This window comes from Acinonyx jubatus, chromosome D1 (assembly GCF_027475565.1).
Source record: "Acinonyx jubatus isolate Ajub_Pintada_27869175 chromosome D1, VMU_Ajub_asm_v1.0, whole genome shotgun sequence".
NCBI classification, from domain to species: domain Eukaryota; kingdom Metazoa; phylum Chordata; class Mammalia; order Carnivora; family Felidae; genus Acinonyx; species Acinonyx jubatus.
In genome coordinates, this window is record NC_069390.1 from 12,918,659 (window position 1) to 12,942,866 (window position 24,208).

General features: G+C 52.7%; 1 protein-coding gene across 3 annotated transcripts; it reads left to right on the forward strand.

Annotated features, from left to right (window-relative positions):
• The first annotated feature begins 186 nt into the window (after positions 1–186).
• SLC43A3 (solute carrier family 43 member 3) lies at positions 187–23,518 on the forward strand. 3 transcript variants are annotated; one of them, XM_027045206.2, is made up of 13 exons: positions 187–277; positions 918–1,285; positions 1,527–1,656; positions 8,200–8,246; positions 9,585–9,661; positions 9,883–9,975; positions 12,127–12,266; positions 13,553–13,650; positions 14,969–15,160; positions 15,411–15,530; positions 19,293–19,479; positions 20,103–20,226; positions 21,498–22,134. In XM_027045206.2, exons 2-13 carry the CDS (start codon positions 1,102–1,104, stop codon positions 21,597–21,599), a joined length of 1,494 nt encoding a protein of 497 aa, XP_026901007.1. In that variant the 5' UTR covers positions 187–277; positions 918–1,101; the 3' UTR covers positions 21,600–22,134. The 3 variants fall into 3 exon arrangements, 2 of the variants coding, with proteins under 2 accessions (XP_026901007.1, XP_014932948.1); XM_015077462.3 differs by having other exon boundaries at positions 14,987–15,160; XR_008290333.1 differs by lacking the exon at positions 187–277 and adding an exon at positions 23,062–23,518 and having other exon boundaries at positions 21,498–21,979.
• Positions 23,519–24,208: the final 690 nt, after the last annotated feature.

Genomic DNA, 24,208 nt, shown 5'->3' on the forward strand with positions numbered 1-24,208 from the left:
GAAAACACACACCGCTGGGGCTGGCGGGAGATAACGGACTGGAGATCCAAGGGCCAAAACTGTGAGCAAGGGAGAAAGGAAGTGACAGAGAGGGGGGGTGGTGGGTGGACCTCCCCAGACACCGCCTCCCGCTGGTCAGGGCCCTTCCGGACTGGAGCAAGGCAGGGGGGTGGGGGGTGGGGGTGAGGGCGGGGCTGGGAGGGGCGGGCGAGAGGCGCGAATCCAAAAGCCGAAGGGCGCGGGGTGGCAGGGGAGTCCCAGCGAGGCGGCCTGCCGGGTAGGGCGCTGGGGCCACGCGGCGAGGGGGGGACGGGGGGGCGGGGGGGAGCGGAGGCCGCGGACCCCTGCGGCGCCTTCTCAGGGAGCTTGGGAGGGAGGTGCAGGTGCCGGAGGGGGTGCCGGTGGGGGTGCGGGTGCGCAAGGGTCCCGGGTCCCCCGGGGCTCCCTTTGGGCAGAGAGTGACACGCGGAGAGGCAGGAGGAGTCCTAGCCCGGGTCAGGGAAGGTCCCGCTGGAGTGCGATATTTTAGGCTTTCCACTGGCTTGTGCTGTGACTAACTAGCCCACGTGACCTTGGGCAAGTTGACAACATCCCCTGGACCTGTTATTCCCTTGTCAGTAAACTGAAGAAAACAAAACGCTAACTTTGCCAGGTTGTTCGAGACTTTGTGAGGACATATACGAAGTGTCACCCCCCCCCCCTCCGGAATTGCCGCTGTTACTATTTCTGTGGACGGTTCCCAGACCTGGGCTCAGTTCCTCCTTCCCCACGTGCTGCCAATGTGGGGCAGAGAGGCTTTTTTGCAGCTGTTTCTAACAGCTGGCCTCTCTCCCCACCCCTCCGGGGAACCCTCCTTCCACCTCTACCTTTCCCCCAAGTCCCCCCCGGAGCCAAGCAGCCTCTGCCTTATTTTACAGGATCCAGACAGTCTCCCACTGCCGGTTTTTTGCTCAGGCCCGAAACAGCCAGAACCACAGCCCCCTTGAACAGAAGGGCTTGCCAGAGGAATTTTCCAAGTGCTCAGAAGGCCAGCCCTCGAAGCTCCTGTGGTCAGCGCGGGAGGCCCCCCGTGAGATTTGGGGACCGGCTTCAGCTCAGGCCATGCAAGGCCAGGGTCTGTGTCTCCGAGTGGCCACCCTGCTGACAGGGCTGCTGGAATGCCTCGGCTTTGCAGGCGTCCTCTTCGGCTGGGCATCACTGGTGTACGTCTTCAAAACAGAGCATTACTTTGACGAGCTGTGTGAACCAGATGCCGGGGCCACGGGCAACTTCACGGTACAGCCTGGTAAGGGACGTCCTTAGGGAGGCAGAGTCTGGTTTCCAGGCAGTAGGAAGGGGCAGGAGGGACCCCACCCCCTGCCCACACCGCCAGCCTCTCTGTGCTGAGCAGAAAGGAGTGTGCGCCTCCCCACCAACTCCCTGACCTTGGTCTAAGAGGTACCTGGGGAGGGAAGTACCAGCCCCCAAGGGGTAATTAGGGGCTGTCACATGTCAACTCCCTGAGATCTCCCCTTTCTCTCCTCCAGACTGCAAAGCCCAGGATGAGAGGTTCTCACTTATCTTCACCCTGGGGTCCTTCATGAACAACTTCATGACATTCCCTGCCGGCTACATCTTTGACAGGTTCAAGACCACCGTGGCTCGCCTCATAGCCATGTAAGTGCCAAAGGCCCGGCCTGGGCAGACATAGGCAAGAGGAATTCTTCCGGGAGCGGCCTCGCTTGGAGGGGGACCCGGTCAGGCAGTTGGGTCGCGCTGCCCGGCCCCGTCCTGGCAGCTGTCAGAAATAGCCCAGGATGTGGACTCTGTGTGGACCCACCCTCTTCCCTGCACCCCTACTTCCCTTTCCTCTGCCCTGTTCTTCCTCCGTTCCATGTGAATGTAAATTCAAGTTGAGCAGGAGCCCGGGCCCACTTCCGGTGAGGGCTGGCCTGGTGCCTGGGTTAACATCACGGAACCTAAAATGGTCACTCTGCCTTCACCCCAGGGATCCTTGTCTACATGTCCAACAAGACCTCACATCCAGGTCCCCCAGGCTTCATTGTCATCCTCCTCACCATCTACCCCTGTCACTCCCCAGACACTTAGTAAGGTCTCCTGGGTATCCCCAGTGGTGGGAGTGCCCGACCCCCTGATTGGAGGGGAGACCGTGGGGGTTTCACGGAGGGTAAGGGACCTCGCCTCGCCCGTACAGGGTGGCACTGCAGCTGGCCAGCTTCAGCGATAAGCAGTGGCCTGCTGAGGCCTTGATAGGACCCAGAGCAGGTGCCTCCTGGCACATGCATGGGAAATGAGCCATCAGATGGAGGGACTGCAGGGCTGCCTGATAAAGCCAGTTCCTGCTCTTTAAGACTTTGTCTATAGAAAGACTTTATCTCAGTCTGTCTTGGTCCTTGGCTCCCTGTCTCCTTCCCACCCTTTCCTTTGTCCCCTCCCTCCCCTCTGGCCTTCGGATGTTCGGAAAAACTCTGTCCTTCCTGTATTTCCCTTTTGCTTTCACATAGAACACTTACTTCGGACACATCAGGTCACCAAGTATGTGGGGTTTTTCCCCCACACGAAGCAATTCTGTGACGTCAGCTGGTGTCCTACCATTTAGGCCGGCTCTGACGCTATCCACCTGGAGAAAGCGTCAGATCCTGCAGGTTCAGGGCCGGGTCCCACAAGACTGCCCCCCATTTCACATGCCGATTGCAAGGAGCAGGCCCCTCAGGTTACCCCCAGCTTTGGTCCGACTTGGCCCCAAATCGGAGGTTCCCGTGACCTTCTCCCTCCTGGGCTGGATTATTTGCTAGAACAGCGCACAGGACTCAGGGAAACACTTATGTTCTAGCAGTTTATTAAAGGATCAGATAAAGGATACAGATGAAAGATACAGGTTCGGAAGCACTCTGAGCCCCATCCTATCGGGATTTTATGGAGGTTTCTTCATGTAGGCTTGATTGAGTATTAACCGTTTCCAGGCCCCCTCCCCTCTCTAGAGAAGTAGAGTGAGGGCAGCTGAAGACTCCCAAACTTCCAGTCATGGCTTAGTCTTTCCAGTGACCAGTGCCCATTTAGAAGCTGTGCGGGAGCCTCCTGGAGTCACCCCATTGGAAGAAAAAATGTTCCTAGTGCCCTTGTCATCGAATTTACAAGGGTTTTAGGAGCCCTGTGTCAGGGATCCGGGACAAAGACCAAATAATGTATTTCTTATGATAAACCACAATGCCACAGTGCACTCCTGGTCTTTGAACGTGGGTCCCTTGTAGCAGAAACGATCATAAAGGTCAAAAGATACCGGCACATTATCCGAAACACATTCAGTCATGAATAACTACCCAGGCCCTCGTTGTAGCATCTGAAAGTGTCTCCCAGGGCCACTTATGCACAGGCTTCCATTTGATCTTGTCAGGTTCCAAAAGCAGGCGTGGTCTCGGCATTATGTACCTTTACCCTTCAGGCGTCTGGTGTTGAGCTAAGGCAACATGCCCTCTTGCCCTGAGCCGCTTTCGAAGCGTTCGTGTAACACTGGATTTCCCTCGTCACAGAGCCCGCTTATTCATCCCCTTACCGGCTACCTTTCCCTTTCTCCGTCCATACCCTAACACTTCCACCTTTGGAAGGGGTGTTTGGTTTGACCACCGTGCGGATCTGGATCACAGGCAGAAGCACCCGTCCAGCAAGTGCCTCCCTGTCACCCCACCCCCTTTCAGACGGGGCAAGGTTACACAGGGACAGAACCAGCGGGCTGTCTTTCCCACCAGGCAGTGTGGTGGCATTCACCGTCAGTCCCAAATTTGGCAGATAGAGGGACAGCAGGTCTGCCCCACAAGGCCCTTAGGAATTCTAACATGACGGTGAAAAACATAGTTTCTTGCTTAGGAATCATCCCTGCTTCCAGCCCCTGTCGTGGCAGTCCTGGCCCTGTGGCCACTGTGTGAGGGAGGGAGAATTCCCCTAGCCACCGTGCTAGCTAGGGGAAACGGTCCCCGTTCAGACGTAGCGTCCACCCCCCTTAAGACAGTCGGGTGAGGGGCGCCTGGGTGGCGCAGTCGGTTAAGCGTCCGACTTCAGCTCAGGTCACAATCTCATGGTCCGTGAGTTCAAGCCCCGCGTCGGGCTCTGGGCTGATGGCTCAGAGCCTGGAGCCTACTTCCGATTCTGTGTCTCCCTCTCTCTCTGCCCCTCCCCCATTCATGCTCTGTCTCTCTCTGTCTCAAAAATAAATAAAAACATTAAAAAAAAAAAAAAAGACAGTCGGGTGAAAGAGAGACAACCCCTTCACATAAAGCCTGTTCTCTTAGTGCACCCCTCCGATGCCGTAGGGATTTCCATAGGGCTGTGCCCTGTATGGCCAGGTTTCCAGTGTCCTCCTACGTGACCCTATGGCCCTGGGTCAGTAAGAACCCGAAGGTCGGGGCCTTTTCCATTGTAGATGTCTTTCCTCTCTGCTAGGACAGCAGCGTGCAGTTCATTGAGCCCCCTGAGCTGATCTGTCTGTACCTTTTTGGATCAGGGTGCGGGCCTTCCAAATAGGATGCTGTCCATTCATCTTGGAACACAGCCAAGTCGCTCTTTGTTGGTGAATCGAGAGTTCTTTAGAGGGCACCGTCCAAGGGGACGGTAGACTCCATCTGTTCCCCACATGGTTCCAGAGTCCGCCTTAGGGGAAAAGAGGCTCCCTGTCCGTGGTGTCTCCTCCGTGCCGTCCCCAGGCAACACGATCCTGTTTAACCATTGCTATTTTTAGTATGGAATTCTTCTGGGCATTGCTGTCCCCATTAGAGCATTTCTCCAACATCATGCTAGACATTGTGGGTATTTCCTGTTTTAAGATCATTTGATGTACTTCAGTTATCTGTGTGGATTCAGTTAATGTCTGAGAGCAAGACAAGAGATGCCCCTCAAACGGAAATTCCCTCGTCCGAGATGCCAGTCATTGTCGCTGGGAGGTAACCGCAGACTTTTGCCATGAGTCCCAGTTTATGCTCCCCATAAGGTCATGGCACAGAGCATTTGTCTTCTACCAGTACTCCACCTCCTATTCCACACCGTCTGGGCTCAGGCAGTCTCACTGGCTCCCATTTAACATGCTCCGTTAACACGAAGGGCAGATTCACACGCCTTCCCGTCTACAGGGCTAGACGTGTCCCTGCCTGGACACACACAGCAGCCACCCCCATAATACAGTTCAGGTAAAGGAGAGGCCAGCATTCTCACAAAGCCTGTCCCAACGTGCTGGGTCTCCTATGAACATTTACCCTTTCTTCTATCAACCCTTCTCTTCCTACCCAGAGCCTCCTTAGGACTTTGTCTGCAGCTGCTTTCCCACATCAGATAGGGGAAGGGTTCCCGGCCAGGCAGAGTATGCATTCTCATAAGACATCAGGTGAGGTAGACACAACTTTTTTACAGGACGCTTGTTTAAACAGCCCAACTTTCATAGTGTTTTTATGCCCCTTAATGTTTATTTTTGAGAGAGACAGAGAGAGAGAGAGAGCAGAGGAGGGGCAGAGAGAGAGAGGGAGACACAGAATCTGAAGCAGGCTCCAGGCTCTGAGCTGTCAGCACAGACCCTGACACGGGGCTGGAACCCACGAACTGTGAGATCGTGACCTGAGCCAAAGTTGGACGCTTAACCGACTGAGCCACCCAGGTGCCCCTGTCTTCTGGCTTTTAACATTTTTGTAAATGGGGATGAATAGAACGGACTTGTGTGCAGGCACTTTAATGCTGGGAGCCATCAGGTATCCCTTTGGCTCCCCGCCCCCCGCCTTAGGCAGTGTTGTATTAACACCTTTTAACCTTATCAAATGTCCATTTCCTTTATTGCACATCTCTATAACCCTCTGAAGATTTCCACCCTCTGGGGATGACCTCATGACTCTCCTCTGTTTCCTCCCTGTTCCACCCCCATCGGGATTTGCTTTCCTCACCTTATTCCTTAATAACTGTTACAAAATTTCTACTCTTCTAAGACCAGTCTCTTGATCCTCCCCTCTCCCTTTCCCCATTCTTCTGTTAATTGACCTGATATATTTATTAGCATCTATAAGACCCGGGAGGGGAAGCTGAGCCAGCGATTCAATAAGCCTTTCCAAACTGTTTTTTGTCCTTTTGTAGCAATAGGTTTTTATGGGGTGCCCACGTGAAAGGGACCCCCTTCACCACAGCATTTACCTCTGAGATCTGGGCACAGGTCACCATCAAGCCACTCCCGCACAGCTTGCACGCAAAGGGGATCAGCTGCCCCATCTGGACTGTTCCATTTGTAGGGGCACACCACCTTACAGTGGTTTCTATCCAGTCCACCGGGCTGGCTGTGCCCTCAGGAATAACCTCCTGTGTGTGTGGATTGTTCCATAACAAGCTACTGGGTCCTGCATCAACCCAGACCCGTGCACTTCCAGTCTGCTGCACTCAAAACCCAGGACACAGCCCCCAGGTCAGTCACTGACCCAGCCCATTTCAGTAAAGGATCCCCAGGAAGCTGAGGGATCCCACAAAATGTAGCAACTCCTTTGCACCATGCCACGCCTCCCCGCCACCATCCAGGTCCGTGGCTTCGCCTCCTCCCACACGGACTACCTTCTTGGGGACCAGAGGTCTTAGAGGAACTTTCTGTTGCTCCTGCATAATTTTTCCCTTGGGGGTGACTTGGAGGCTAATGGCCGAAGCTCAGAGTGCCCCAAATCTGACCTCGGTCTAGCATGAGGATCTGAGCCGGCACTCTTTTAATTTCGTCTTTGCTATCACGGATCCCGGTAACCAAGAGCTTGTACGTTTCAGCTTTTGCTTATTACTTTGCACTTTGGTGAACCCGCTCCCCAGGAGTTGGCTCCATTTCTGAATTCGGTTCGTAGCTTTTCCTTTTAGTGACTGATTATACTGCAGCCACTTCTCCACAACCCAGGAGCCAGAGGCTCTTCATCCCCCATGCTTTCGTCCTTTCTCTTTCTGGACGCACATGTTTCTTTGAGCCTGGGCCGTTCTAGCAACTCCCGCTTCACTGACACCAACTGTTTGGAAAATCTTACATATCGCCTCCTGCATTGCTCCTTGACTTTCAACAGAACACTGCCCTCCTGACACGTCCGGTCACCACACGTTTGTGGGGTTTCCCAAACCATGCAATTCTGTGACACCAGCTGGGTGTCCTTCTATGTAACTCAGCTCTGACACCATCTACCTGGAGCCTCAGATCCCCCAGTTTAAGGGCTGGGTCCCATGAGTCTGCCCCCCAACTTCAGATGCCAATCGCAGGTGGTAGGTCCCCAACTCACCCGCAACTTTGGTCTCACTTGGCTACAAATCAGACGTTCCCATGACTGCCTTTCCCTTGGATTGGATTACTTTCTAGAATAGCTCGCAGAACCCAAGGAAACATTTACTTATGTTTACCAGTTTATTAAAGGACATGATAAAGGATACAGATAAACAGCCAGATGAATAGATATGTAGGGTGAGGTCTGGGACAGTCCTGAGCACAGGAACTTTTGTTCTGGTGAAGTCTGGGCTGTGACATCCCCTCAGCCTGTGGTTGTCTATACCAGCCCAGAAGGTCTCCTCACGTAGGCTTGATCAATTATTAATCATTTCCAGCCCTATTCATCATTTCCAGACCCTTTCTACCTTTTGCAGAAGTGGGGGGCAGGGCTAAAAATACCAAGTTTCTAATTCTGGCTTGGTCTTTCTGGTGACCAGCCCCCCACCCGGAGCCATCCAGGAGCCGACCCAGAGTCACCTGATTAGAACAAAGATGCTCTTCATGCTCTTATCACTGAAGAATTTACAGGTGTTTTAGGAGCCCTGTGTCAGGCACTGGGGACAAGGACCAAATGTGCATTTCCTATTGTAAATCAAAACATCACACTTAGGCATGGCTTCTCTTACTCCATGCCTTGCAAGACCCCCAAACTGCTAAGAGATCCCCATAACCTTGGGATTGTGGGTCCTGAAATCACAGTGCCCTAGGATTTCTAGAAGAGTCCACTCATTTCCTTATATAGAAAAGGCTCCAGAGGCCCAGAGAAGGGCAGTGCCTTACCCAAGATCACACAGCAAGGAGGAATTAGAACTCAAAGTTTTGCTTTGTAGACCAGGCCCTAATCCCTTTCTCCAAGGGATTGGCTGTTGGGACCCCAAGTGGGAGGACCTTGGCTCTATCTTCTCTGTCTTTTCTTGACATCATTTTCCATCTCCCATTGTATGTTTCAGATTTCTCTATACCAGTGCCACCCTCACCATAGCCTTCATCTCTGCAGGTGAGTGCTACCAGATGGGTGGAAGGGACACAAGGTCAGGGGCACTTGGTAGATGGGAAGCTGATGGGTAGGAAACACTGACCCCCACAATTATCAGAGATCCACAGACTTTGAGCTTGAAAGAACCTTTGAGGGAGTGATTGCCAGTCTATGAAACCAGTCTAGTCTACTGAGAATGCAAAAAAATAAGGACAATGGAGGGATTGCTTCAGAGAGAAGAATTTATTTGAAAGATTCCGTCCTTCATCTTGTCCATGTTAATGTGTTCTCTTTTTATTTTATTATTTTTTTAAATGTTTATTTACTTTTGAGATAGAGAGAGACACAGAGTGAAGGTGGGGGAGGGGCAGAGGGAGAGGGAGACACAGAATCCGAAGCGGGCTCCAGGCTCTGAGCTGTCAGCTCAGAGCCTGATGAGGGACTCGAACTCACAGACCTTGAGATCACGACCTGAGCTGAAGTCAGACACTTAACCAACTGAGCCACCCAGACTCATGTGTTCTCTTTTTAAAACAAAAGGATAGTATGGAAGATGGTTCTTTTTGAAAATACCCTTACTTAGTAGGGCAAAAGTCAACAACCCTATCGTAGTTAAAAGTTTTTGTCTCAAATTTTACCGGTTTACGGACATAGAAAATTTCCACGGTCTGGGAGTTTCCGTCGGGTTCATTCTCCTCTTCTCCCATTGTGTAGAGGAGAAAACTGAGGCTGGAGAGAGACGCCTTGCGAAGACTTGTAGGGGGAAGTGCTCTTTCCTGGTGTCTTGGTTGTGCTGGCCAAGTGCTCCAAGTTTAATGAACCAGGGAAACACAGTCCATGGCCATTTCGTGCTCGGATTTCACAGCACCCCGTAAGATAGGAAGAGCAAAGACGGTTATTCCCATTTAATAGATAAGGTGACTGAGTCACAGATTCGGAATCCAGCTCAAAGTCATGCAGTAAGTTAGAGGCTGGCCTTGGGGGCCGAATCCAGGCTTCTCTCCCCGGCAATATCAACCATAAAGAGAGGGGCTGTTGTGGCTTAATGAGGGAAGGGAACAGTGGCTTCGCTTTGAGTCTTGCCTCTGCCTGTATGCGTGCAGGTCTGCTACAGACCGAGAACCACCTTCTGTGGGGAAGAAGTGGCTCAGGAGACCTCCACAGGGTCCCTCTGCAGGGACATTTGGGGGAGCCCTGACCACTATCTTAAGATTCTCAGAGGATGCTAGGAGGCTGGCTGGCATTGGGGCCCTGACCCAGGATTGTTGGGAATTTGGAGCAGGTGGGAGCCAGAGTCTGGGGCCCCATGTTTGGGTTGCACTGTGACATGACCCCCACCTCTGTCTTTGACTGTTCCAGACTCGGCCTTCCTGCTCTTCCTGGCCATGCCCATGCTCACTGTTGGAGGAATCTTGTTCCTGATCACCAACCTGCAGGTGTGAGCCTGCCCTAATGCCAGGCACCTGGCGTGAGGTTGGGGAGGGTGGAGGGAGGGACAATCGCTTTTCCGCATTGGCTACCTCCTGTGGGGTTGGCTCAAGCCAGAGCAGCGGCTCCTGGGATGGAGATGGGTCTGGGTAGAGTAAGGGCCTGGTGCATGCTGGGTGTACAGGAAATACTGTTTCACGGACAAATACGTGGTTCATGTGTTCTCTAGGTTGGGAACCTATTTGGTAAACACCGCTCGACCATCATCACCCTCTACAATGGAGCATTTGACTCCTCCTCGGCTGTCTTCCTCATCATTAAGGTAAAAAATATCCGTTAGCAACATTTACGGAACACTTACACGTGCCAGGCACTTGTCTTGTGAACTTTGCAGGATTTCTTTCCTTCGACCCTCCTGCAGCCAGTAAATGTGACTCTTGAACTTGAGCCCGGACCTGTCTGCTGCTAGAGCCTCACCTGGTAGTGATTAGGCTCTTTATGCCTACCTAGGAGTTTTGGGGAGAGGCTATGATGTGCCCCAGCTGGTGCTAGGCCGAGGCTGGGAGCCCTTTGGAGTGGGGTGTTTGCACCTGTGAGCTTCTGATTTGGATAAAAAAGGTGAGAGGTAGCTGGTGGGAGCAGCGGGGCAGACACAGAGGCCTCTCCAGCTCTCCTACAGGCTGATTTGGGGGCTCAGGGGGTAGGGGAGGGGCCGTTCCCAGTGTTATCAGTGGCTCACCCAGCAGCCACTCCACCTTCTTCCTTACTAACAATTCTACCTGGGCAGTGAGGTGCCAACCCAGAGGATGAACCCTCATTGATCTAAGCCAATTGCGGCAATCCCTGTCCCCCTTGCTAGTGATGGGTAAAGGTGGTCATGTTATCCAGTCCTTGTTAATGAGATGAAGGGTGTATGTCCTGGAAGAGTTTAGGGGACATTTCCCCTCCCTGATGGAAGGTGAGAGCGGAGCAGACAGAAAGCCTTTCTCCTTGGCCCCCCTTCCCACTTTTTCTCTTTGAATGTTGTGATGGCAGGATGTGATAGCTGGAGCTGTGGCAGCTATGCTGTGATTATGAGGCAACCAGCTGGAGGACACTAAGGATGACTGAGTGGAAGGAATGAAAGAGTGTGGGTCTTTGACACTCGAAGCTGCCTAACCTGGGACTTCCCTCCAGGCTTTGTGTTAGGCCAGAGGCAGCTGGCACAGCCCATGGGCCATCGGGAAAGAGAAGAGGAGCTCTGGGAGTCACTACTAGACATGAGACTAGCTTAGTCCCATGAGCGCCTTGGCTTGGAGGGGCACCCAGAGACTGAGTGCCAGGGGCACTTACCCAGGCCTCTCTACCCCTGGTATAAGAGTCACTTTCCTGGTTCTCCCTCCTTCCCCTGGGTGTGCCTTCCTTTCTCTCTTCCCTCCTTAGAGGTGGAAGGAGAGAGAATGACAGAGCAGGAGCTGAGTTCTCCATTTGATCTGACCTTGCTGCCGCTTCCTCTGACCTAGAGCAGTTCATTGCACCTCTCTGGACCTCACTTCCACCCCCTGTGAAAGGAGGACATTGGGCTACATCAACGGTTTTCAAACTGGGTGTTGAGGAACACTGAGGGGTTCTCTTTGATATTATGTCGGTCACCAAGGAGAATGAGGGGGAGGATGACTGGGTTCTTCCCGCCGATGTGTTTCATAAGTTGAATTTTTGTGTAAAGTTTTGTTTGAGAGAAAGGACTTGGCTGCTGTTAAGTAAGATAAAAAAGCAGTAGGCTGGCAGGTCTTTGAGAAGCCACATTAGGAGACTCTACAAGGCCGTGGTGACGGGTGACGTGGTGGCTCCCCTGCTGGTTGAGCCATGGGGTGAGGGTGAGCCTGTGTGTGGGTCAGGCGTCTTTGATCAGCATTCAGGGTGGAAGGCAAGAGCCGGTGACAGGCTGGGGCTCCAGCCCATGCTTCTTACACTGACTTTTTTTGTGGGCTAAAATACACATCACATAAAATTTACCATCTTTACTATTTTTAAGTGTGCAGTTTAGTGGCATTGAGGTCGTTCACACTGTTGTGCAACCGTGACCACCGTCCCTCTCCAGGTCTCCTTTCAACTTTGTAAAACAGAAACTCTGTACCTGTTAAACAATGGCTTCCTGTCCCCCCTCCTGCCCCAGCCCCAGGCCACCGCCCTTCTGTTTTCTGTTTCTGTGCATTGAACTGCTCTAGGTACCTCATGCACGTGGAATCATGCAGTATTTATCCTTTGTGCCTGGCTTATTTCACGTAGGAGGGCGTTCTCAAGTTCACCCATGTTGTAGCGCGTGTCAGAACCTCCCTCCTCTTTAAGGGTGAATAAGGTCCCATTGTACGTATGTGCCACAGTTCGTTTACCTACTTCTCTGCAAATGGTTTGCTTTGACCTTTTGGATGTTATAACTAAGATTGCCACGAATATGGGTGTTATGCTGACTTTTCCCCTTCTCCTTCTGCAGCTCCTTTATGAACAAGGCATCAGCCTCAAGGCCTCCTTCATCTTCCTTTCCGTCTTCAGTGCCTGGCATGTTGGGCGTACTTTCCTCCTGATGCCCCGAGGGCACATCCCCTATCCGGTGCCCTCGAACTACAGCTACGGGTAAGGACTGTGATCTGGTGATCGTGGGCCAGAACCTTTCACCTGACCTGCGGCAGGAAGCCAGGGGTGGGATAGATGTGACCTCCTGTCACAGGACAGGAGGACTAGACTGGGGGTGTATCAGCTAGCTATTGCTGTGTAACAAACTATTCCAAAACTCAGTAACATTAAGCATTTCTTATTTTTCATGAGTCTGTGGGTCGCTGGCTAGTTCTACTAATCAGAGACAGGCCTGGATGGTGTTGACAGGCTCACTTATGCCTCCGGTCATCTGGTGGGCTAGCTGGGGGCTGGCTAGTGACGATGGCCTCCCTCATATGGGGTTTGTCTGGCAGTCATTCAAGGTGACAAAGATGTCTGGGTCACGTGGCTCTCATCCTCCATTAGGCTAGTTCCGGGGTTCCAAGAAACAGTGCAGACGTGCACAGGGTTTCTTGGAATTGGCCCAATATCACTTCTGTTGCATTCCCTCGGTGGAAGCAGGTCACAAGGCCAGCCCCGATACAGGGGCTGCGGAAACAGAGCCGCAAAGTCCCATTGCAAAGGTTAGAAAACAGAGCAGGTGCAGAAATGTGACCATTTTTCCAGTTAGCACCACAGGTGGGGGGGGGGCATTCATTGGTGCTCATTTACTATTTGCCACGCCCCTTGTGCCCTCTGATTTCACTGAATGATAATCCTCTCAGATAGATATCCTTATCTCTGCTTTCCAAGTGAGAAAAATGAGGCTCAGGAGGGCTAAGTCTGAGCCAAGTTTCCATAGCTGGGAGGAGGCAGAACTGGGATTTGAACCCAGGCCTCGCCCGCTTTGCCCACACTTCCAGTGGTTCCCAAACTTTGCTGCATAATAGAAGCATATTATGGTTTGATAATGATAATGACAATGATATGGTTTGATAAAGGAAGCCTGGGGCACCTGGGTGGCTCTGTCGGTTAAGCGTCTTTAAGTGGCTCTGTCAGTTAAGCGACTTTTGATTTCAGCTCAGGTCATGATCTCACGGTTCGTGAGTTCGAGCCCCGTGTTGGGCTCTCCTGTCATCTGGGAGCCTGCTGAGGATACTTTGTCTCCCTCCCTGTCTGCCCCTGCCCCACTCGCGCTCTCTCTCAAAAATGAATAAAAAATAAACATGTAAAAAAGTTACGGAAGCCTGGCTCCTGTGCCCAGACATTCTGCTGTGACTGGTCTGGGCTGTGGCCTGTGCAGTGAAATTTGGGAGTCCCTGCAGCCTGAATCTCAGGCTCAGCTCTCAGTCCTGGGGTTGGGCTGGGGGCTTCTGTGTCCATAGCCTGTGCTCTGGGAACGATGCCAGGGAGGAAGAGAAGAAAACGGCGGAGTCTGAAAAGCTGGAGCTGCAGTCCAAGGAGTCCCTTCCAGCAAAGGAAGGTGAGTCCTGCGGGTTCAGCCCCAAGGCCGACCTGGTGCTCTGCCTCCAGAGCTGCCCCGGGGACTCAGAGTCACGGAAGGTCCGTCCAGGAGCACCTGGGTGGCTCAGTCAGTTATGCGTCTGACTTCGGCTCAGGTCATGATCTCACGATTCGTGAGTTCAACCCCTGAGTCAGCCTCTGTGCCTGACGGCTCAGAGCCTGGATCTTGCTTCAGATTCTGTGTCTCCCTCTCTTTTTGCCCCTCCCCCGTTCATGCTCACTCTCTTTCTCTCTCTCTCTCTCTCTCTCTGTAAAATAAATAAACATTAAAAAAATTAAAAAAAAAAAGGAACGGTCCATCCAGAAGAGGATGTGGGGGGTCTTCTCCACCCCACCTCACCTCCCTTTTACAGAGGGTCCATGGAAGGGCGTAGACCTCTGTGCTTTCTCTTTCTGCCCCTCTTCTCTCTCCTAGTCTCATTAGACGTCCTCCCAACCCCCAGGTCATTTGTCTTCCCCTCCTCCCACCCCTCAGTCCCTGAGTCTGCCTTGTTTTTGTCCCGTTGCCTGTAGATGTCCCGCCCAACCCCCCCCTTCCCCCTTCACCCTCTCTCATCCCCTTGCCGCCTCCCTTCCTTCCTCTGTTTTGGGGCTTCGGTTACAAACATCCCAAAGCACTGCCGACAAGGTAGAAGCAAGAACAGGATTCTGGGAAAGCTCACAAAATTAAGGGGAACGTGAACTTGCCAGGCCCCGGGAAGAGGAGAACCAGGATGCCCCTGGGGATCCCTGGGGACTAAAATCACAGCCAGTCGGCCTCGCCAGGGAGAGCGATCGAATTGGTCAACCCTGGGTGAGGAACAGGACACGTCATTCACAGCCCCGCCCGGACCACGAGGACTCAGGCAGGGGACGATTTCCAGAACAGACTCGGGATCCTGGTACTGAAAGCAAGGGAAGGGGCGCGAGTTGCTGCTGAGACAGTGGCTGTCCGCCTACTGACCCTCACCTCGTCTCCAGCGAACGTTCTGTTCTCCTTGTCTTTCTCTTCCCCGTCCTGGCTGGGAGAGTGTTGGTGCAAGAAGTGTCATTGGATCCGAGCTGCGAAAGACAGATGGGGTTTCAGCAGACGGAGGGGGGACGTGGGTGGGTCATTCATGGTGGTGGGGCCGGGATAACAAAGGTATAGGGTGGGGACGTGCTGTTTACTGGCAGCTCGGAGAACACGCCGGATGAGGCCTGGAAGCCAAGAGAAGGTGAGCTCACTCCTTAGGCTGCCCCGTGAGGCCCCTACACTCCTGCCCATCCCACTCCCCTACCTTGTAATTTATGCCCAGATCCTTCCTCTCCATCAGAGGCGCTGGGACCAGGGAAGCAGCAGGAGCCCCGCTCTTTCTGGAGCTATGTTCTCTCTCAGCGCTTTGCCTGGCACCTGGTGTGGCTGTCTGTGATACAGCTGTGGCATTACCTCTTCATCGGCACCCTCAACTCTCTGCTCACCAGCCTGGCCAAGGGTGACAGGGCGCTAGGTACGTGGCAGGGCTGGGGGTGGGGTGGTGGTGCAGCCCGCCTCTGTGTCCCTGCCGGGGACTTGGAACCTTGAGGCGGGGTGGGGGGGGGGGGCGTACTGAGCTCGGTGGGGCTATGTGGTCTGGAGGAAGGTCTGAGCAGGGGTGTGGGGAGGAGGGACAGGCAGGGCAAAGGCAGGTGGGGAGAGTCCTCTCCCGTAAGGCAGTGCTGGAAGTTTCTTACCAGCCACCCCCTGTCTGCCCTCCGCAGTCAGCGCCTACACAAACGCCTTCGCCATCACTCAGTTCTTCGGAGTGCTGTGTGCCCCCTGGAACGGCCTGCTCATGGACCGGCTCAAGCAGAAGTACCAGAAGGAAGCGAAAAGCACAGGTGAGGCCTGGAGAACCCGGAAGAGGAGGAATCTTCATGCGCGGCCAAAGTCCCCTTCTCTTTTGTTCTTAATACTTCTCTGCTTGCATCCATCCGTATTCGTCCATCCACTAGTCACGGAGTGTGAATTATGTGCCAGCCATAGTTCCAGATTCCACAGCGGACGGGACAGGGATGCCCTTGTTCTCAAGCTGTTCTCCGCATAGAGAATGGAGAAGGACAGGCAATCAGGCGTTGCCTGATCAGGCGTTGCCGTCCATGCAGTCAGCTCCCGGGGTGGGGGCGATGGGGACACACAGGCACAAAGCCTGTGCTGGGTGAGGTTGCGGATGATGTCAGGGAAGGCTTCCTGGAGGAAGTGGCTTCTGAGCTGAGGCCTGAAGGACGAGCAAGAAGTGAGGAGAGGAAGAGGAGGGCCCTGGGAGAGCAGCCCAGGAATACGCTGAGGTCAGGAAGGTGAAGGAGCTAGCAAAATAGTGGGGGAATCTGGGGAATCCCAGAGGGGATGTCCGGCTGACCCAGGGCACAGAGAAGGTGCTGAAGGGGGAGAGGTAACAAGGGGCAGGCGGTGCTGAGCCAAGGAGCGTGGATGAGACCTTGGATTCCGAGACCAGAGGAACAGGGGGCCTCTGAGGTACCCTCTTCCCCCGCACTGTGCCTCCTACCCCTGCTGGTGTGTTTTGAGATAGATCTCAGGCATCAGATCCTTTCCTCTGTAAATACTTCAGTCTGGGTCTCTAAAAACAAGGCCCTTTTTATGTCAACGGTACCGTCATGTCATGGTCACGTACAAAACCCAATAATTTCTTAATACCATCTAACATGCAGTCCCGTTCAGATTTCCCAAATTGTCTCAGATATGCCTTTTTTTTACAGTTGGTTCGTTCAAATTAGGATGCACACGGGGTCTGCGCTGTTTATTTGGTTGATGAGCCTTCCGTATCTTTTTACATTTGTATGTCCCCTCCCCTCCCCCCACCTTTTGTTTCTTCTTGTTGTTTATTTGTTGAAGAAACTGGGTCATTTGCTCTGTCAGATTTCCCCCAGATTGGATTTGGCATCCTTTGGTATCATTTAAAAATGTTTCTTTGATTGGGTATTTCCTGTAAACAGGCAGATTGGAGGCTTGAGGAGACGCAGTTTAATATTTTTTTGGGAGCATGCTTCGGAGGTGGAGCCTCGGGCTTCCTCTGGTTCCTATCAGCCCCTGGTACTCGCTGTGTCTGTTCTTACGATGTTAGGATTGATCAGTGGGTCCAGACATTGCCAGTCTGATGCACCCATTACCGAGTTTCCCATCAGCCTTTTGGCTAATGATTTTAGTAGCTCCTGGCGATCACTGCCGGGATCCATTATCTTATTAGGATTGCAAAATGGAGATTTTCTATTTCTGTCTTTCCTTCTGCTTTTACTTGCTAGAGTTCCTCCCGAAAGAAAAGCTTTCCCTCATTGGTGGCTTTGTACCCTGAGATAAGTGCTTGGCTTTTCCTCTGTTTACCAGTTTCAGAGTACTGACTTGGTGCCCTAGCAACCTCCAGAGGTGATGAGCTGTCACTTCTCCGTTGTTTCGTTCATTACTTTATTTCTTAACGTCATTTCTCTTTTAAAGTCTCATTTTAAATATATTTGACAGGGGCGCCGGGGTGGCTCAGTCGGGTAAGCGTCCGACTCTGGCTCAGGTCATGATCTCACAGCTCCTGAGTTCGAGCCCCGCATCGGGTTCTGTGCTGACACTGCAGAGCCTGCTTGGGATTCTCTGTCTGCCTCTCTCCCTGCCCCTCCCCTGCTCCTACTCCACCTCTCTCCCTCTCTCAAAAACAAATAAACATTAAAAAAAAAAAAGACCAATTTAAATATATTTGACACGTTTCCATCCATGTCTGTCACGATTCTTCTTTATGCTCGAATCGGTCCATCTTCTTTGGCCACTGGGAACCACCAGGTCAGAGTCTGTGTCCTTTCACACAGTGCCAGCGGGTTTAGAGACTGTCTTACTCCCTAACACAGCGACATGTTCAGATCCGTGTCCCGGGGTAAGTTTCCTGCCCCAGACCTGAAGCAGTCATTTCCCCAAGTAGTCCTGGGTCCCTTTAAGTGGGAAATGGTATTTAAAGACTGCAGTCTGGATGCTAGAACTTCCGGTTCTCCTGGGTTGTCTGTGCTTCGAGGCCTTGGAGAGAGGTAACATTTTAATTCCAAGTTTACTTTCTTGGGGCACCTGGGTGGCTCAGTCGGTTAAACGTCTGACTCTTGATTTCGGCTCCGGTCACAATCTCACCATTTGTTAGATCGAACCCTGCATCCGGCTCTGTTCTGATTTCTAATTTCTTGGGAGAAATGAGAATTTCTAAATTCTTGGGAGAATCTTTGGGATTCTCCTCCGCTTGCACTCTTGTGCTCTCTCTCTGTCTCTGTCTCAAAATAAATAAGTAAACATTAAAAAAAAAACCCAAAAAAATAAAGTTTACTTTCTTGATTTTATATGTGTCTCTTTTCTCTTCCTCTGAAAATCGTAGTTCCTAAATAATGCTATTTACGTATACTGTATACACTTTCTCTATATGCTGTGCACTGTATACATATACACATGTATAGTATTTTAAAAATATATCTTATACATAATGCCTGGCTTCGCAATATCAGTACTATTAATAATGATTGCTGAGTACTGTTGCCCTTCCTTCTTCCCTTCCTTCTTTCCTTCCTTCCTTCCTTCCTTCCTTCCTTCCTTCCTTCCTTCCTTCTCCTTAAGATATATCCCAAAGAGATGTACAGTCAAATTACTGTGTTTTAAGAGTCACCATCTTGACGTATATACATGTCCATTGGTTTCTGAGTTTTTGTGATTGCTTTGTTTTCGTCCTATTCTTTTAATTTAATTTAATTTTTTTTAAAGCTGATTTATTTTGGGAGAGAGAAAGAGAGTGCAAGCAGGGGAGGGGCAGAGAGAGAGGGGGAGAGAGAATCCCAAGCAGGCTCCGTGCTGTCAGCCCAGAGCCTGACACGGGGCCTGAACTCACGAACTGCGAGATCACGACCTGAGCCGAAATCAGGAGTCGGATGCTTAACCCACTGAGCCACCAGGCACACCTAATTGTATTTTTAGTCATTTACTAGCAAACAGTTCTATTTTTCCAAGCTGTGAAACAATATATTTGAAGAAGTTTCGTTTCCCTTCCTGTTCCCTGGACCCCCATTCATTCCCTCTTTCTTTAGGTAATTATTTTTATGGCTTTTTAAAGAAATGCAGAAGATATATATCTAGTCCGCATTCTCTGAAGTATTATTGTGCCGTTGCAGATGATTACAGGATATTGTAATGAACACCCACATTATATTTTGTCTCACCCTCTCTTGGGTGAAGGTGCCCACTCCACGCCGTGGCCCGTAGCTCTCTCCCTCCCGAGGGGGCTCCGGGACACGGGCTCCTCTGGCCCTGTCAGCTGCTGCCCATCCGTCCTGTGGCTGCGGCACTGATGTTGCCATTGCCCGAGAGCTACACAGAATAGATGGCTGTGGCTTGGAGGGGGCAGAGCACGTGACCCACGGACCAGGCGGAGTCAGTGGGGGTAGAGAGCAGTGGGTGCCCTTGAATGGCAACTGGGGGATGGATTGGAGATGAGCATGTGGGAGGAAGAGGTTTCTGCCCGGACGGCTGGTGGGGCGGGGACGGTGGCTCGACTTCCTCTCGCGTCTTTGTGTCCCTTCCCCATCCTCCACCGTGCTCGCCTCCATGCGCAACCTCTTTTTCCTTTGGACCAGGGTCCTCGGCCATGACGGTGGCTCTCCGCTCGGCGGTGCCTTCTCTGGCTCTGACGTCTCTGCTCTGCCTGGGCTTCGCCCTCTGTGCCTCGGTCCCCATCCTGCCTCTCCAGTATGTCACTTTCATCCTGCAAGTGATCAGCCGCTCCTTCCTCTACGGGGGCAACGCAGCCTTCCTCACCCTCGCGTAAGTGGGCTTGGGGTGCGTAACACCACCGGGGACGTGCGGGCCCAAAGGGAAGTGTGCTGGATGGACCTGGGGCTGGTCCAGTGAGGGAGGCAGGGTCTGGGAGCAGGTGTAGAGGGTGGGGTAGCGGGAGAAGCTGGTGGGAGGGATAGAACGTTCACGAACTGGAGCCTTCATATCAGCTCTCCTCTCTGCCTCTCTTATCTACCTGTACACCCTCCAAGGCCCGCTTCCGGTTCAACTGTCCCAGAGTCAGAAAGAGAGTGTCTTCCTTCTTTGTGCCCTTGGCACTCTGGTCCTGCTTCCTCTGAGAGTGCACCCATCACCCAGCAAATACTGACCTGTTCATGTGTCTGTCTTTTCTTGAGACCTCTTTGGGCACAGCCTGTGTCTGGGTCCCTGCTGTTTCCCCGGGGCCCCGCACAATACCTCCTCCGTGTTCTGTGTCTGAGCAAAGGTGAGGGGGGGAGAGCTATGTGGGTGTTGGGTGTGGGTGAGTGAAACCAGGCCTAGGACTGGGGGACTTGGGAGAAGTGGCCGCCACGGGCCCACCACGGCCAGGCCCTTCCTTGGAAAGAGGGCTCCTGGAGCTCACGGGAACCCTGTTTTGTCTCTCTCCCCAGTTTCCCTGCGGAGCACTTCGGGAAGCTCTTTGGGCTGGTGATGGCCTTGTCAGCCATTGTGTCTCTGCTCCAGTTCCCCATTTTCACCTTCATCAAAGGCCCCCTCCAGAACGACCCGCTCTACGTGAGTACTGTGGGGAGGGGCGTGGTCCTGGCCTTAGGCCAGCAAGGACATCTAGATTGGGGTGCCTCAGAGGGGCCCCCGCAGGGGGCGCCCTACATCTGGCTGAGATGGTTCCTTTAGGAATGTTTCTGCACATGGGTGCATCCTTGGTCTTATTTCTCAAACTGGGGTAGCAGGGGACCCCTGCCACAAGGCAGGGGTACCTGAAACCACACGACTCACCTGCGGGGTTGCCAAGAGATTTGGGGAGAATATAGTCTTTGTGTGTGTGGAAACAAGCAGACGTACTCTGGCAGAGAATGTAAAGTGCTCACAACATTTCAAATGAAAACCGACGACTTGAAAGACATTTCCTGCTTGCGGTGCCCTGGCCTCGGCCCTGGGACTACAACACGCATCGGCTTCCATGGTTATTCCGAGGGCTGGGAGCTCTGTACCCTCACCCCTGCGTCCCCACACTGGAGGGGTACTCATAGGCCCAGCCCTGCTGGTGTGGTGGTTCACCTCTCTGCAGATTGAAGACATCAGTTCAGGGATTTGGGTTCCGTGACGTAGACATTCAGAAGCACAAAGCCAAGGAGCAGAAATCGTTTGACTTTGAATTTCATATTCCGACCACCGCACAGCTCTGTTAGCCTCGTTTAAAAAAGGGTAGCAAGGGGCTCCTGGGTGGCTCAGTTGGTTGAGAGACCGACTTCGGCTCAGGTCGTGATCTCATGGTTTGTGAGTTCGAGCCCTGCGTCGGGCACTGTGCTGACAGCTCAGAGCCTGGAGCCTGCTTCTGATTCTGTGTCTCCCTCTCTCTCTGCCCCTCTCTCACTCATGCTCTGTCTCTCTCTGTCTCAGAAATAAATAAAAATTAAAAAAAAAAAAAGGGTAGCAAAGTGTAGAGCAGAAGCGTAAGTCAGTCATTGGGAGAAAAAAAAAAAAGGGACTGAACTTCAGAACTGAGGAGAGTGCCTCGATTGTGACCTCCAGCGAGTCTGACCGTATTCAGAAGACGTGTGTTCCAGCCACTGTCCCCAACTTCCCGTGTGACCTTGAGCAGGTCATTGAGTGCTCTCAAGACCTCTGTTTCTTCATCTGTGAAATGGGCACGATATCCCTCCCCGACTCTGCTCTTCCGGGCAGAGAGGAAAAAGAAGTCTTCCCCCCCCCCCCCCCCGACCTGGGCACCGTAGTGTCTCAGGAGAAAGTCGAGGCTGTTCCTTTGTTGGTGGCGGCTGCTGCTCAGAGTTCTGGACCTCACTCCTCCCCTCTCTCCCCGCCAGGTGAACGTGATGCTGGTGCTGGCCACTGTCTTGACGTTTGTCCACCCCTTTATGGTGTACTGGGAGTGCCGGCGGGAACGGAAGTCCCCTGCGACTGCCTAGCTCCGAAGCTCTTGCTTTTCACGCTGAGGACGCTTTGCTAATCTTTCCCCACCTTGGAGGACCCCGTGTCCAGGCGCGCTCTGCCTGCCCAGGCTACCGGTATTAATTGGCCATTGCTGTTTCTTTAAAAAAATAAAAGACGTTTCACGGCCAGCTGACACCCGGATTAACAAGAGAAGAGGCCCCGTTGCCACGCTGATTGCTGTCAGACGGACCCAGAGCAAAGGCCCATGGAAGTTCTTAGTTTCGGAGCAGGAAGCACATGACCTTGGTAGACACCCGGTCTAAGGGGAGGTGATGTGATGGGGAGGAGGTTTGTCACCTACTTGTTCAGACCTCTTTGGCTGTGAGGCCTCTGTGTGTCGAGCCCTTTGTGCCAGGTAAGCTTCCAGGTGAAGAGTACGGTTGTGGTGACCTTGGCGACAGGGCCCGGCCCTTGGAGGGGGCTCCCTCTATTATTTACGTTGGGCATAAAAGAAAACATTTCTCTGGGGAGTAATCTTATAGAAAAATAAAATCTCTCTGCCCGAGGCAACTACTGGAGTGGCTCTCACGGCTTTGGGCTGCTGTGTGCCTGTGTGCACGTGTGTGTGCATGTGTGTGCTTGCTTGTGCTTCCGCCGGGGGGTGCTCCAGCCTGGGGCGTGGCTGCGGGAGTGGGGCAGAGGAACCTGGGTGCAGCATCCCCAGTGTAGCAGCTGGACCCGGAGGTGGAACCTCAGACCGGGACCCACTCTCCTGGTCCTGGGACATGGGCCTGATGCTTCCTTCCTTTGCCTCCTCTTCCTCCCCACCCTCCCCCAACACTCCACACCCCCAGCCGAGAGCCCTAGATGGAATCAGAAGGTCCCTGTGAGTCTCAGTTCCGGCACTCAGCCGCCGGGCAGGTCCCGTAACCACCGTGAATCACAATTTCCTCACCTGCAAAGTGTAGTTAATCATTTCTATCCCCGAGAGCTGTTGTGAGAATTTAAAGTAATTGCTGCTAAAAAAAAAAAAAAAAAAAAAAAAGAAGAATAAAAAGTAAAGTCATTGCTGCTGCCTAGCACACGGCAGGAGGGCATGAGCGTTTTGTTCCTTTATTTACTCATAACCAGAAAGGAGAGGGGTAGCCAGGGGGGAGAAGGTGAGGGGCTGGGAGGGAGAGAGGGTAGGGGGGTGAGATGGAGAATTGGGAGCACGCAAGCAGAGGCACTAGGAGAGGATGGTGAGGGGGAGAGGCTGTCAGGCGGACTGATTTGTTCATTCATTCATTCATTCATTCAACTACTGTTTATTGAGCTGCTACAGGGCATCAGGCACTGTCCTAGGTTCTGGAGGCACGAAGATGCCCAAGAGTCTGAAGCCAGCTCTTTTGTGAAACTGCAGGAGAATTTCCAGGGGCCTGGGAGCCTGGGTCTGAAAACAGACAGCAGAGGAAACAGACAGCTAATGGAAGGCTTTTACTTTGTTATCTTGCTCAGAACTTTCAGTGGCTTCCTGCTGTCCACGGGACACAGCTCGGACTCCAGCCTGGCACGCAGGCTCCCCCAGTGTGATTCCGACTTCTCCCCGTACTCTTCACCTCACACCTTTAGGAGGACAGAACACATCCCTGTGGACCAAGCTTCCTGGTCTCTGGGTCTGGGAGCACATCAGCTCCTCTGCACAGGCTTGCCTTGTCTCTGCTGCCTGGACAGTCTGCCTGGTCCCCTCGGGTTCTGCTCAAAATATCCTCTCCGCTGGGGGTGCCTGGGTGGCTCAGTGAGTTGGGCGTCTGACTTCGGCTCAGGTTATGATCTCACAGCTCGTGAGTTTGAGCCCTGCTTCGGGCTCTGTGCTGACAGCTCAGAGTCTGGAGCCTGCTTTGGATTCTGTGTCTCTCTCTCTCTCTCTGCCCCTCCCCTGCTCGCACTCTCTCTGTCTCTCTGTCTCTCTGTCTCTTTCTCAAAAATAAATAAACATTAAAAAATATATTAAAAACATCATCTCCTCTAAAAGTCTTTCCTCGGGGTATCTAGCAGCAATGAGTTCCCAGCACTCGGTACCCTTCCTGGTGATCAGCACCCGTCTCCTTGCATGACGTCTCATCACCCGGGCAGTGACCCCCATGGGGTGGCCTCTGGATGTCACCTGGCTCGTTGACTCATGCGTGCTGGCCACCCAGTTAGGGTGAATGAGAGGATTCTTTTTCTGGCCTCACAGCCAACTGGAAGGCGAGAGCAGAGCACATGGGGGTGGGGACAGCATGGGGCAATGGGAAGAGCATGGACCTGGGGCCTGGACCAGCCCATCTTTGATTCTTGCTGTGTCACTAGTGGGACCTCGGATGGGCCACTTCACCCCTACATCTCCGTTTCTTTATCTGTAGGATGGGCGAAATAGCCCATCTCCCTGAGCAGTTGCAAGGATTAGAAATTAGGTCAAATGCCTTGCGTATGGCAGGTGCTCCATGATCACGGCTATCATTAATGGTAATATATTAAATTCAGAAAGGATGCCTGGTGTCCGTCACTGGTGAATGGACAAATACGATGTGGCATATGTGGGGCACCTGGGTGGCTCAGTCAGTTAAGCATCTGCCTTTGGCTCAGGTCATGAGTTCACGGTTCGAGAGTTTAAGCCCCGCGT

Coding starts and splice junctions, on each gene's coding strand:
- SLC43A3 (XM_027045206.2), top strand. CDS start 1,102: ATGCAAGGCCAGGGTCTGTGTCTCCGAGTGGCCACCCTGCTGACAGGG. Junction 1,286..1,526: donor CAACTTCACGGTACAGCCTG/GTAAGGGACGTC, acceptor TCTCTCCTCCAG/ACTGCAAAGCCCAGGATGAG. Junction 1,657..8,199: donor GTGGCTCGCCTCATAGCCAT/GTAAGTGCCAAA, acceptor TGTATGTTTCAG/ATTTCTCTATACCAGTGCCA.